At 44.2% G+C, this 14064-nt stretch overlaps 1 protein-coding gene across 1 annotated transcript; it reads left to right on the top strand.

Annotated features, from left to right (window-relative positions):
* Positions 1 to 12614: 12614 nt before the first annotated feature.
* LOC101988336 (olfactory receptor 56) lies at positions 12615 to 13562 on the top strand. Its single transcript, XM_005350184.2, has one exon. The coding sequence runs from the start codon at positions 12615 to 12617 to the stop codon at positions 13560 to 13562; it is 948 nt and encodes a 315-aa protein (XP_005350241.1).
* The last annotated feature ends 502 nt before the right edge of the window (positions 13563 to 14064 follow it).

Below are 14064 nucleotides of genomic sequence, written 5' to 3'. Positions count from 1 at the left end.
CCTCTCCTCTCCTCTCCTCTCTTTCCTCTTCTTTCTCTCCTCTTTGCCTCTCCTTTGATTAAAATAAGAGGAGACTCAACAATGAGCCCTTAATAGAAGCAGGCAAGAAAAGGAAGAGGAAATGCAAATATATAAATAGAAAGGGGAAAATGAACCAAGTTCCGGTAATAGGAATTACAAAAGAGAAAGTGTCTTGTGAGGGGGGGGGGGGGCTATGTGAGACCCTACTCACCTTTTGTTGAGTTTCCTGTAGGAAAAACAAATCCAACACAGATACCCAGTGGAGGAACTTCTACCAAAATAATTTCATTGTGATTTTCCTGTGCTTGCATTTACTAGGTGAAAGAGGACAGGAACTCGCCGCTCTTCACAAATCTGATCTCCTTCCCCAGCCACATCAACCTCTGAGCCAGGCTGGGGATGTTTACACCATCCTGGGAACTCTATTTCAGACAGTGTGTTTCAGATGAACTGCCTCTTCTCACGAGGAGAAAGTTGACAAAAATAACAAATATTTCAGGTGGTGGATATGCTAATTTCCACAATCTAATCCTTAGACATTGCATATATTGAGATATTATACTCAATCCCTTAAACATTTGTAATTATTATGCATCAAAGCAAAGGAAGAAAGGAGAGAGTAGACCGAGTTATGAGATGTGGAGATGGAGCAGGACCAGCCGCTGAGAACTGGAGGCCACTCACTGATGGCTGCCTGACCCCTCAGTCACAGGTCTCTCACCTGTCTTGCAGAACTTCTTTGTATTGTCCACACAGGAGCTTAATGCAAAGACTGAGTTAAGGAACTCTCATGGGAGCCCACAAATGCCCGCTCCAGAACCGCAGTCCCCAAGCTTACAATTAAAGCCAACCAAAGAGGAAGCTTGGAGACCATAGCAGGAGCAGGGCCAGTGGGGACAGAAAGAAAAAAAGCTACCAGCCAGAGCTGAGGAATATAGAAATTTAGGGTTCGTCTCTTGGTGTTCTATCACCATATCCTTGTGACCCCCAGAGGTCATGATAAGACCTCTAGCTGTGGCTATCACCTCAGGTCCTTTCTGCAATTACTGTCCAAACTTGCCCTTTCTCTGCCTGCACAAAGTCAACCTATGTCTACTGATTTTCCATGATATGTAGAGATTTTGATGAGGTATCCGTACTTGAGTCAAATGTGAGCACTGGCTAGGTGCAGTGGTCCATATTGCAATCCCAGCACTCAGAAGGCTGAGGCAAAAGGATAGAAAGTTCAAAACCAGCTTGAGGTACTGTCTTAGTCACTGTTTATTTCCTTGAAGAGATGCCATGACCAAGGCAACTCTTTTATTTATTTATTTTTTTTTATTAAAAATTTCTGCCTCCTCCCTGCCTCCCATTTCCCTCCCGCTCCCTCCCTCTCCAGTCCAAAGAGCAGTCAGGGTTCCCTGCCCTGTGGGAAGTCCAAGGTCCTCCCCCCTCCATCCAGGTCTTGGAAGGTCAGCATCCAAACAGACTAGGCTCCCACAAAGCCAGTACATGCAGTAGGATCAAAACCCAGTGTCATTGTCCTTGGCTTTTTGGTCAGCCCTCATTGCCCACCACATTCAGAGAGTCTGGCTTGATCCTGTGTTTTTCAGTCCCAGTCCAGCTGGCCTTGGTGAGCTCCCATTAGATCAGAACTGAACATAGAATTCTCAACAGAAGAAGTTCAAATGGCCAAAAGACACTTAAGGTCATGCTCAACCTCCTTAGCGATCAGGGAAATGCAAATCAAAACAACGTTGAGATACCATCTTAACCTGTCAGAATGGCTAAAATCAAAAACACCAATGATAGCCTTTGCTGGAGAGGATGTGGAGTAACGAGTACACTCATCCATTGCTGGTGGGAATGCAAACTTGTGCAACCACTTTGGAAATCAGTGTGGTGGTTTCTCAGAAAATTCGGGATCAACCTACCCCAGGATTCAGCAATACCACTCTTGGGAATAACCAAGAGATGCCCTATCATACTACAAAAGCATTTGTTCAACTATGTTCATAGCAGCATTATTTGTAATAGCCAGAACCTGGAAACAACCTAGATGCCCTTCAATGGAAGAATGGGTAAAGAAAGTGTGGAATATATACATATTACAGTACTACTCAGGGGTAAAAAAACAATGCAAATGGGTGGAAATAGAAAACACTATCCTGAGTGAGGTAACCCAGACCCAAGGCAACTCTTATAAAGGAAAATATCTAACTGGGTCCGTTCTTACAGTTCCAGAGGCTTAGTCCATTATCATCATGGCAGAGAGCTAGCTTGAGAGCAGGAAAATGCCATGATGGAAAAGTAGCTGAGAGCTATATCCTGATCCAAAAGCAGAGATACAGAAAACCTGGACATGGCGTGGGCTTTCAAAACCTCAAAGCCCACCTTCAGTGATGCACTTCCTCCAGCAAGGCCACACCTCCTAACCCTTCTAATCCCTCTCAAGTGGTGCCACTCCCTGGTGATTAAGCATTCAAATATATGAGGCTATAAGACCATTCTTATTCAAACAACCACAGAGGCATAGCAACACTCTGGTGGAAGGAAAGGAAAGGAAAGGAAAGGAAAGGAAAGGAAAGGAAAGGAAAGGAAAGGAAAGGAAAGGAAAGGAAGGTGGACACTGAACACAAGCCTGACCCTGAGAGATTTTTAGACTAGAGGGAAGAGAAGAACCATAGCCATACTCACAAAGTCATGCATAGAATATGCCCTTTATGCTAGGATGTTTTCAGAATATGTATTTATATTATATATATATATATATATATATACATACATACACACACACATATATATATAATAGCACAAATAATAAAAACCCAGAGACAGATATTGGGGTTCAAGATGAAGATCAGAAAAGCAAAGCAGCCAAGCCACTAGAGAGTTCTTACCTCTAATAACCAAGGCTCAGACAAAGGGTCAGTCCTCTCCTCAACGTGACTGGCAGACTGCAATGCTCTCGACCAAACCTCAGACTGCAATGAGCTCCTGTCTCCTCCTGCCTTATATTCCTCTCTCTGCCCAGCCATATCACTCCTGTCTCCATCTTTCTAGTGCTGGGATTAAAGGTGTGTGACTCCCAAGTACTGGGAACACTTTTGTGTGAGTTCTATTTCTCCTGCTAGACAGATTCAGCCTTAAGTAGCCCAGGGTGGCCTTGAATCCTGGGATTAAAGGTGTGTGCCATCACTCCCTGGCCTCTAGTGACTTAGCTCTACATTCTGATCTTCAGGCAAGCTTTATTTGTTAAAACACAAATAAAATATCACTATACTTCCCCCTTTGTCTAAAATGAAAAAAGAAGGCTATAATAACTAAATAAGAAAGACTCTATACAATTAGTACAATAACTATATACAATATATACAGGCAATAAGTACATCAACAATGTCTAGTCCTTTTGCATTTGACAAATCCAGAAAAAATACTCCATTATTTAAACTATCTTTGTTGTGCTTTCCTGTCACTTTAAGGGACAAGCTGTGCCCACTCCCATTACCTCTGACCTGCCCGCTGCCATCTTGGGCCCTTCCTTTTCTGCTTCCTTGACGTGCGTGCTTTTTATTATAAGGAAGACCTGGGAATGTTATGGTTTTGGTCCCTTTAAGAGACAAGCCACGCCCACTCCCTCCCCCATCTGCTGAGGCAGGCTGATCTTCAGCTTCCGGCCTGAGCTCACTCCTCTTTTTCATCTTCCTCTCGGAGAGGCAACTTTGCTTCTGCCTCTCTCCCCACTTCTCTGCTTCCCTCCTTCTCTGTCTCTTTCTCCTCTTCTCTCTCTCTCTCTCTCTCTCTCTCTCTCTCTCTGTCCCCCCTTCACCTTTCCTCCTCCATAACCCCCTGAATAAACATTCAACCTCACCCTGCATGTCGTGTCTATCCATGTTTCTGTCTTCTGCCCACCCGCCATGTGTCTCCCTGCCTGGGACCAGCCATTGCTCGGGGACCAGCAGCCATCTCTGCCTGGGGCCCATGTTCTGCCGCCACGTGGCCCTCCACCACTGCTCTGGGACCGGCAGCCGTCTCTGCCTGGGACTGGCTGCTCCCAGAGCCCACTGCCTGCCACCACATGGCCCGCTACCACCATTTGGGACCTACAGCATTTCTGCTGCCTACTGCCGCAGGGATCTTGCAGCATTTTTTTTAAAAAACAACAATCTTAGTGAGTTCAAAGACTTATGCCTAATTTACTTTCATTGATAGCTTGCATTACCATCCAAAACTATCTTTTGATATTGCTCAACCTTATACACTTTACACTCCTTTAGTAAATTTCTTTTCTGAGTCTTGTAAACAAGAAAAACTATAACTATCTAGTCTTAAACTACCTCAGAGACCTGAGAAGGAAATAATATTAACCTAGTAAGCAAGTGACTTCCATAAAATGGGAGCAATGACAGAAACAACTTGCTGCCTGGACAGTCACCCAAAGTTCCTCTGCAATGTTGGGGCATCCATCTTCAGCCTACAGGACTAGCATATCTGACAGACTTTTCTGTGAAGCAGGATATTCTGAAGGGCTGTTCTACCTTGTCTTGGCAAAGTTCAACAGTCCTTTCTTTTGTGTCCTGCTTGTCCAGTTAAGACAGTGTACTGTCAGAAGTCAAGGCAAGATCACTTTCTTACCTGGTGACTAACCTTTGCCACAAAGAAAGTAAATTCCATGTGGAGTTTTATCATAAGCCACATGTTGGGGCAACATCTGTTGTAGTCCAGCCTTGAAGAAATTTGTATGTTCCAGGATAAGAGAGTGAGGATTAGAATTATTAAGCAAAAGGAGCAGAGATATGAGAGAAATAAAAAATAGAAATACAGAACAGCATCGGGAGGGAAATTCAGTGAATACTGAACCGCCTTTGATTATTTTCTACCTGCTTATATACTCCACTCCAAAAGGGGTGAAAGGAGGCAACAGACTTTATTAACATGATATCAGGAACAAACCAAATATCCTGTAGGCTGCTACTTCCTGGAACCTCCTGGTAATCTCTTTTGAAGGAGCAGGAATAGCAAGGTGGAGCAGATCCACCTCTATACTCAGAATACTAATTAACCACACCCTAGGTCAGGATCTCTTGTTTGTAGCCACACCTGTTATCAACAACTTTGAAAGAGCAAAAATAAGCTCAAACTCTCTGACTTTTGATCAAGATGGAACAGGCTCACATCTGTGGGCCTCCACAGAATTTCCTCGAAGCCCATCATCTTCTCTGAAATAGATCAGTGCTACCAGAAGCAGACAAGTCTCATTGTCATAAAAAAGAAAAGAACCTGTTATTAAAACATCTTAAATGCCATAGTCTGTAGATCTCTGAAGTGTTTGAAGATGGCCTGTCTATTTAAAACATATGTCTACTTGATTTTGAAAACATACCTAATACAAGTTTGATTGTAATAGGTAACTAAGTACTAACCTAACCTGTATTTCCTTATTATCCTAAATACATATATACATACATACATACATATATTTCAGCATATATACATATACTGAAATTTTTGAATATGTATTCAGAATCAGACAATGAAAAATTATAAGAGCAGTAAACAGGGTTATGTATAGTCAGGCTGAATGAAGAAGATGGAAATAAAAAACTACATGCTTTAATATACTTTATTTTATATACACTATATATTTTAAATATTTTATGCAATGAGAAATAAAGGAAATCTCCAGCTGCTATGAATATTGTATCAGTATAACTCACCAAGAGAACAATTAATAGTTATGTAGGATGCAAACACTGCTCTACAATGTGCTCTGTGGCAGAAGCCCTGGTGGCTACCGCAGGTCTAAGCAGGAGCCTGGGCAGGGCCCAGTAGGGATATGGGTTACAGGAGCTATAATGTGTAGGACCAGAGACTGTGATGTGATCAGGACAGCAGCATCACAGCCTAGATCTTGAATGGCAGTTCACCGGGGTGGTGTGATGTGGGAGTGTCATATATCAATCTGTTGATTTCATTGGTTAAGCAATAAAGAAACTGCTTTGGCCCTGATAGGTTAAAACATAGGTGGGAGGAGTAAACAGAGCAGAATGCTGGGAGAAAGAAGCTGAGTCAGGAGTTGCCATGATTCTCCCACTCCAGGCAGATGCAGGTTAAGATCATTCCTGGTAAGCCAGCTCGTGGGCTACACACCTTATTAGAAATGGGCTAGTCCAGGTGTGAGAATTAGCCTAGAAGAGGCTAGATAGAAATGGGCCAAGCGGTGTTTCCGTGTAATTATTTCTGGTAAAGCTAGCTGTGCGGGCGACCAGGTGCCGGGGATGCAGCCCGCCGCTCTAAATATAACAGTGGTGGCACTGGCTTCTCCTGGAGTGAGACTGCTTTTCCTGCACTGGTACACTCATGCTCTTAGATGGACCTGCACCTGCCTGTCCCCTGGCATGGGATCTCCGCCTGTGCTGTGGGCATTGCTGTCATCATCATCTCCCCCTTCCATTTCAGAGAAGTTTTTACTGTTTCCTAGCGAGAAGATGGATGGGTTTGTGGGAGGTGGATAAGCAAGCACATTGGGGTCAGCAGCAGTGATGAGAGAATGAAACAAAATGGAACAAGACAAAGCAAACAAATGGGAGAAAAAGAACTAAAGAAAAATCACAAGAAACACATACAGAAGCAGAGACACACAAACTCACATGCATGGGAATCCCATAAAAACACAAAATTGAATATGTGTGTGTGTATCCATACACACACACACACACACACACAAATGTTTATGGAGAGAAAGAAAGAGAGAGAGAGAGAGAGAGAGAGAGAGAGAGAGAGAGAGAGCCTTCCAAATTACAACTGAGTTAATTTTGTCTTGGCCATCTACTGCCCTTAGTGTGGTTTGTATACCCAGAGTGATAGTTTGAATGTAATTGGTCCCCATAAGCTCACAGGGAGTGGCACTATTAGGAAGGGCGGCTTTGTTGGAGTACATATGGCCTTTTTGAAGGAAGTGTGTCACCGTGGAGGTGGCTTTGAGGTCTCATAGATGCTCAAGCTGTACCCAGTATCTCAGACCACTTCCTGAACAAGATGTAGAACTTTCAGTTACTTCTCCATCACCACATCTCCCTGAATGCTGCCAAGTCCCAACATGGTGATGATGGACTGAACCTCTGAACTGTAAGCAAGCCACCCCAATTAAATGCTTTCCTTTATAAGAGTTGCTGTGGTCACGGTGTCTCTTCACAGCAACAGAAACCCTAACTAGGACAACCAGTAAAGACTCAGTTGGAGAAAACTAATTTTTCCTTAGCAAGCGGTTGTTGATTGAAGACAGCTTCTGGGTTAGGGATGGGAGCTTGTGTCTAAATCCCTATGTGTGCAGCTACAGTCTCCGAGTTCATATGTGCACCAGCCTTGTGCACAGTTCTTATGTGCACCAGCCCTGTGTGCAGAAGGCCTTGTTTCCTTGGTGTCTTCCACCCCCACTGGCTCTTACAATCTTTCCACCTCTTCTCCTACAAGTTCCTGAAGGGCGTGAAGCCCATGGTAATGTCTGACAGTGTTTGGGTGACACTCACCCGCTATGCCACCATCTTGTGGATGCAAGTGCTCTTCCTTCCCCTCTTGTTTACGGTTAGAAGTTGCTCAAGGACTATGTTCAGTGCTCATCTCTAGTTCAAGTCATCTCTCTGCATTTTACCTATGATTGAAAGATGTGGGTTAACTTCATGGGGATAATTAAAGGCCAAGTGTGGTTTATGGTTACTGGGGGGTACTTGAGGGGAGGCACATGGGTAGAGAGAGACTCCTTGAGAGCCCCGGGGGTAGGGAGGGTTGTATGATGTTTGGGAATTGAGGAATAAGGCACCAAAATATGTTGAAATGGGGAAGGAGGTAGAACACTGCTGAACTTTTTTTCACATTCCTGTTAAGGCCCTATGGCCTTTCCTGACAGGCTTCCTCATTCAGTCCCCACTGGCCCCATTTGAGCCACTTTGAGTTTCTTTAATTGCAAGCCTGGGAGTTCCAATTTCAGGGCTGGAGTTTGTGGGCCCCCTAGGGAGAGACAGGCTTCTGGGTCCTTGCTCAACATTTGTCTTAAGTACTTGTGTGGGCAGTGGGGGATATTTCAGTGACTCGTGTGAGAGGTGGGTGCTTTGTGTGGAAATGGGGCAGGCGTGAGTGGGTGAGCTACAGTATCTACAGGCTGACTCTGGTACTTCTGCCCACCATCTCCTAGACTAAGGATCCCTTCTCTTTTTCTGTTTTTGCTGGGAAGAGGCAGTTGTCTATCGGAGCCCTACTATCTGAACTGGAGTGGTCCATAACCTGAGGGTTGATGGGGGAGGGAACTGGGGAAAGAGATCAGAGCTAAGGGCATAGCGCTTCCTTATCCTCTCTCCACCAGTAAATGCAACAGAAGAATAGTGAAATACATTTGAAGTAAGAAACCCCTCCAAAGGGTATTTCTGCCAATGACTTTTTCCCACAGGGGACCCACCAGAAGGTGAAACAGGGTCATTCTCTTTAACACACTTCCTCTCGTCCTGGCAGTTCTTATTACTGGCTAGTGATTGATTCCTTCATTACAATGTGTTGGTCAGTATTGCTTGTGCTTTAGGTTGTCTGGTACTATTAGAGTGATTGTTTTTTTTTTCTCTTTTTAAAAAATATTTATTTTATGTGTATGGGTGCCTTTCCTGCATGTATATATGAGTACCACATGTGTGTCTGGTTCCCACAGAGGCCAGAAGAGTCAGGACTGGAGTTAGGGATGGTTGTGATCTGCCATGTGGGTTTGGGATCTGAACCTGGGTCCTCTGAAGAGCAGCCAGTGCCTTAGCCACTGAACCATCTCTCTAGCCACTTATTTTCTCCTTTTTAAAGGGGAACCGTCATTTTGAGTGAAATGTCTCTCCCCTTGTTCTCAAATAACCTTGTAAAGATGAAGTGGCTTCTTTTTGTGTTGCTATCTCTAAATAGGAGAAAGGAAATCATTGCCCAAGAAACCATTTTTTAAAAGGCTGATCTTAGGAGGAAAAGAACATGCGAAATTCTAGGGGGGAAAGTCCCGCATTGTTTCACATAACGAATAGTCATCCAAGTGTTTACTGGCCTCATAATAATACGTCAACACTGTCGCAGGAGTCCGGGGTTCTCCTTAAGAGCTGACATCATATTTGGAAACACAGGTTGTAGCCAGGAAAGCAGAAGACCAAACATGCAGAAAGGATGCAGCAGACCCCGAGGTTTTGCCTGCTGTGAAAGCCCACAGCAGGAAAGTGATGAGGACAGAGGAAGGATTTCAGTTCTCCACGTTCAGGGTAGTCTTCACAGAGAAGGGGAAGAGGAGAGTGAACAAGCAGAGCTTCTCTGTGAGGAGAAAAGAGCAAGCGTCTTCAAAGACTCTGTGACGGGGGCGGGGCGAGCCCACGGTGTGGGAGGAACTGCAGGGAGGGTGAATCAAGGGCATTCCAGGGAGTTCAGAAGGAAAAGTCTGAATGGCGATGGGGGGACCGTCAGCAAAAGTCTTACTTTTCTTTTGGAAGCGCTTTGGTTTTTGTTCTTCCGGGATTATGCTTCCTTCGGCGTTGTGTGTCTATACACTGGGGAGGGAGTCAAGTGCAGACTGGGAGGCCAGTGATGTAGAAGGCCCTTGGTATCATCTGAGGACAGTGTTCATGGTGCGACTGGATAGGAGCTAGCATGTGAGAAGTATTTAGGAGGGCTGATCAGATAAGGAGTAGGTGGTCTCTGATGTTTGCTACATGTGCTTGCAGAAGGAAAGGAATCAAGGATGTCTGGAGTAAGATGACTTGGGCAACTAGACTGACCAACTAACAAGTGAGCTGGGAGGGAGCTGAAGACAGGTGTTTTTCTGGAGAAGACTGACAATGGATCTATCTACTTGTCCTCCTTAGGGAAGACTGGCCCACTGGATTCAAGGAAACCATCTAGGATGGATAAAGAAATGTTGTTTGTCAGTTTATAGTGTAAGAGCTGGGGTAGGGAGTGTATGTGACAGAAAGTCCCCATTTCCTATCAGAATGAAGTTTTCTCAGTACACAAGGGGACCTTCTCCTGTGAGCAGTGAAGACCTGAGTTATTTTGCCTGGTTGATCTTAAGACTGATATAGCTAAGAAGGTACTTTAAGGCCAGGGGGACAGTAATTTACTTTAAGGCTATGGGGACAGTAATTCACTCTTATAGAAAACCCCATTTCTGGATATCATTGTTTGGAAGAATATCTGATCCCATATTCTGACACATCAGACATGTTCTGTTCTGTGGAGAAATGAACAATCACTGGTCTGATGTAACCCATCCTAATTTAAGGAATTATCCCTGGTCTTTCTATACAAAGAGCCCAATGTCCTAGGCAACCGCTTCACTTCCCTTTGCAGTGTGGTAGGTAGACAGGAAGACACCCGCACACAAATATCTCAGAGGTGCAACTGCCATCCGTTTGTGAAGAATCTTCTGATATTTTATAAATAGCTGGAGCTATTTCCTGTGTTACCATCCATTTTCTCACCAAGAAAGAAAGCATGTCACAAATTGCTGTGCTCAGGTCAGAAACAAACTCCCTAAAATCAAAGGAGGGGCCTTTCTGCTTTCAGAACTTGGCCTTTCAGTCATGTATTTCATCTGAATTATCTTATTCAGCCATCCATATTCATTGAGGTCAAGCTATGAACTAAATGGCTTCCCTAAGGGCTTCCCAGATGCCACTGGGAATAACAGATGATGTTTATATTCCAGTGAGAGAATTCGGGCATTAAAATGGGGGGGAGCATATATGCAGCCAAATGAGGTGAGTAATGAAAATTGGATCAGGGAAAGGCCTGGATAGTGTAAAATGCTTAAGATTTTAATTTGACTTTTCATCTCTAGGGAAGTTGGCATTTGAGTCAAGATAGAGGTGGGTTAGAGCTAGGGATCTGGGCAAAAGGCCTGCCTCAGAGACAAGTTCTAAAAAGTGAAAGACCAAAGATGCAGAGGTGTTCACTCTGAGGAAATCAAGGAAGCACTATGAATTTTGGGGAACGGTATAAGCTCCAAGGCGTTAGTGGGTGCAGATATAGGAGTGTATGCCCATGTGTGTGTACGTGCACACTTGCATGGAAGGACTTGCTTGTCTTTCAGAATTCGATTTGTACGTACTGGCTTTGGGGAAGCCTAGGCAGTTTAGATGCTCACCATGCTAGACCTGGATGGAGGTGGGTGGTTCTTGGACTTCCCACAGGGCAGGGAACCCTGATTGCTCTTTGGGCTGACAAGGGAGGGGGACTTGATTGGGGGAGGGGGAGGGAAATTGGAGGCGGTGGCAGGGAAGAGACAGAAATCTTTAATAAATAAATAAATTAAAAATAAAAAAAAGAATTCGATTTGTCTTAGACTAGACTGGGAAGACACTGACATACTTTCAGCAGGAGGTTTTTAATCACCTCATACATTAGTAGAATCATGGGAACTACTGTGGAAACAGGACTCAACAGCTTTAGAAACAGAGCTGGGGAACTGTGAAGAAAGGCACAAGGAGTTATCAGGATGAAACATGGTAATTGCTGTGTGCACAGTGAGGGATAGTTAGATTCTGAGAAGCCTTGGCTCTAGAACCAAGAGGCTTTCAGACGGCTTGAATCTTAATTGAATGATGGACAGAAATATTGGAATAAAAAGGATTACAACACCTTTGGCCTGAGTAAAAAAAAAAGATTCAGGAAGAAGCCAGGCATGTATTATATGAATTACATGAATCACACACCTGTAATTCAGCACTAGGAAAGCTGAAATAGAAAGACTGCCTTCAGGTCAAGGCTAACCTAGGCTACATAGTGAGTTCCCTGGCTACCATGGGGTTTAGGACAAGACCCTATTTCAAAAACAAACAAACGCCAGAACATCCCAAGATTTTATTATTTAGTGTGTATATATATATATATATAATACATATATACTAAATATATAGTGTATATATATATATAATGTGTGTGTGTATGTGTGTGTGTGTGTGTGTGTGTGTGAGAGAGAGAGAGAGAGAGAGAGAGAGAGAGAGAGAGAGAGAGAGAGAATGTATGGTGTATGTGTGTGGGTTCCCCTCCCTCAGAGGCCAGAGTAGGGCATTGGATCCCCTGGAACCAGAGTTATAGGCAGTTGTGAGTTGACTAATGCAGGTTCTTGGAACTGAACTCACGTCCTTTACAAGATCCACAAATGGTCTTAGCCACGGAGCCATTTCTCCAGGCTCCCGTTTCTAGGTCTTTATCATCTTCCCTTATAATTCACTAGTTCTCTTTTGCACAGGAAATAGTCTTTTGCACAGGAAATAGACTCCATCTATTTAATGTCAGTGCTCAATAGCAAAGCCGAGATATTGCTGGCTGGAGGAGGATTGTCAAAACTTGTGTGACTCATAAAAATAGATTCTATTGTTCTTGGTATAATGTATACAAATATAGACTCGTAATCTAGTTCTATGAACTAGCAAAGTTGTGGCAGATGAAAGGCCATGGTTCTGTATATCGCAAAGCAAATACCATTAAATTTTGGTGAATTACAAAAGCTGTATCTGACTGAAGAAGATTTGAGAATCAAAGTCATACTCGCACCATCTCAGAACTTCGCTGTGTCTGTTTTCAGGTGGCTGAATCACTGAGCCATGGGAATATGGCCGAATGCATCATCTATAGATGGGTTCATCCTCTTGGGCATCTTCTCCCACAGCCAGACTGACCTGGTCCTCTTCTCTGCGGTCATGCTGGTCTTCACAGTGGCGCTCTGTGGGAACGTTCTCCTCATCCTCCTCATCTACACTGACTCCCGACTTCATACTCCCATGTACTTCTTCCTCAGTCAGCTCTCCCTCATGGACCTCATGTTGGTCTGTAACATTGTACCAAAGATGGCAGCCAACTTCCTGTCTGGTAGGAAGTCCATCTCCTTTGTGGGTTGTGGCATACAAATTGGATTTTTTGTCTCTCTTGTGGGATCTGAGGGGCTCCTGTTGGGACTCATGGCTTATGATCGCTATGTGGCCATTAGCCACCCACTTCACTACCCCGTTCTCATGAGTCAAAGGATCTGTCTCCAGATTGCTGGGAGTTCCTGGGCTTTTGGGATCCTTGACGGAATAATTCAGATGGTGGCAGCCATGAGCATGCCCTACTGTGGCTCAAGATACGTAGATCACTTCTTCTGTGAGGTGCCAGCTTTGCTGAAGCTGGCCTGTACGGACACATCCCTCTTTGACACCCTGCTCTTTGCTTGCTGCGTCTTCATGCTGCTCCTCCCCTTCTCCATCATTGTGGCGTCCTATGCTCGCATCTTGGGGGCCGTGCTCCGCATGCACTCTGCTCAGTCCCGAAAAAAGGCTCTGGCCACCTGTTCCTCCCATCTGACAGCTGTCTCTCTCTTCTATGGGGCAGCCATGTTCATCTACCTGAGGCCAAGGCGATACCGGGCTCCTAGCCATGACAAAGTTGTCTCAATCTTCTACACAGTTCTTACTCCTATGCTCAACCCCCTCATCTATAGCTTGAGAAACAGGGAGGTGATGGCGGCACTGCACAAAGGGCTGGACCGCTGCAAGGTCGGCAGCAAGCATTGAAAAGCCGTGGTCCAGGGCTTGGCTGTGTTACCCGCTATTTGTATATTATTGGTAAGGCATTTTTGTTGTGTGAATCTCTGCTTCCTTCTAGATGAAGGAGAGTCATGATACTGCCTCTCTCACAGGGATTTTGTGGGGACCCCTTTCTATGAGTTTAAAACCTCACAAGGGAGCCCTGCTTCACTATTGTTCTTATCAGTTGTACATAACATCCTTCAATAAAATTTACTCTATTTCTTAATTATTCTTGGCAATAGTTGTTTTTTATTGAGTGCTTGCTAAGGGCTGGAAATTGTCTTATTCCATTTTGTCTTATTTAATAGGTAATTTTGGATTAAAAAAGTGGATATATTAAATGGGAATTTTCCAGATGTCAGGAATTGAGATTTCTATAACACTTGAATAGCCTTAGCTTCCTCAGTGTTCTAGTAGAGGCTTTAGAAACTGCCCTTTAAATTTTTGTTTGGGGTCCAGTGAGACCGGTCAGCGGGTAAAGGCTTCT

Source organism: Microtus ochrogaster, chromosome 7 (genome assembly GCF_000317375.1).
Source record: "Microtus ochrogaster isolate Prairie Vole_2 chromosome 7, MicOch1.0, whole genome shotgun sequence".
Classification (NCBI taxonomy): Eukaryota; Metazoa; Chordata; class Mammalia; order Rodentia; family Cricetidae; genus Microtus; species Microtus ochrogaster.
The sequence above is the reverse complement of the archived record's forward strand: the minus strand, read 5'-3'. Positions and strand labels throughout refer to the sequence as shown.

What these genes read in the sequence shown, in the direction of transcription:
- LOC101988336 (XM_005350184.2), top strand. Translation starts at nt 12,615, where the DNA reads ATGGGAATATGGCCGAATGCATCATCTATAGATGGGTTCATCCTCTTG.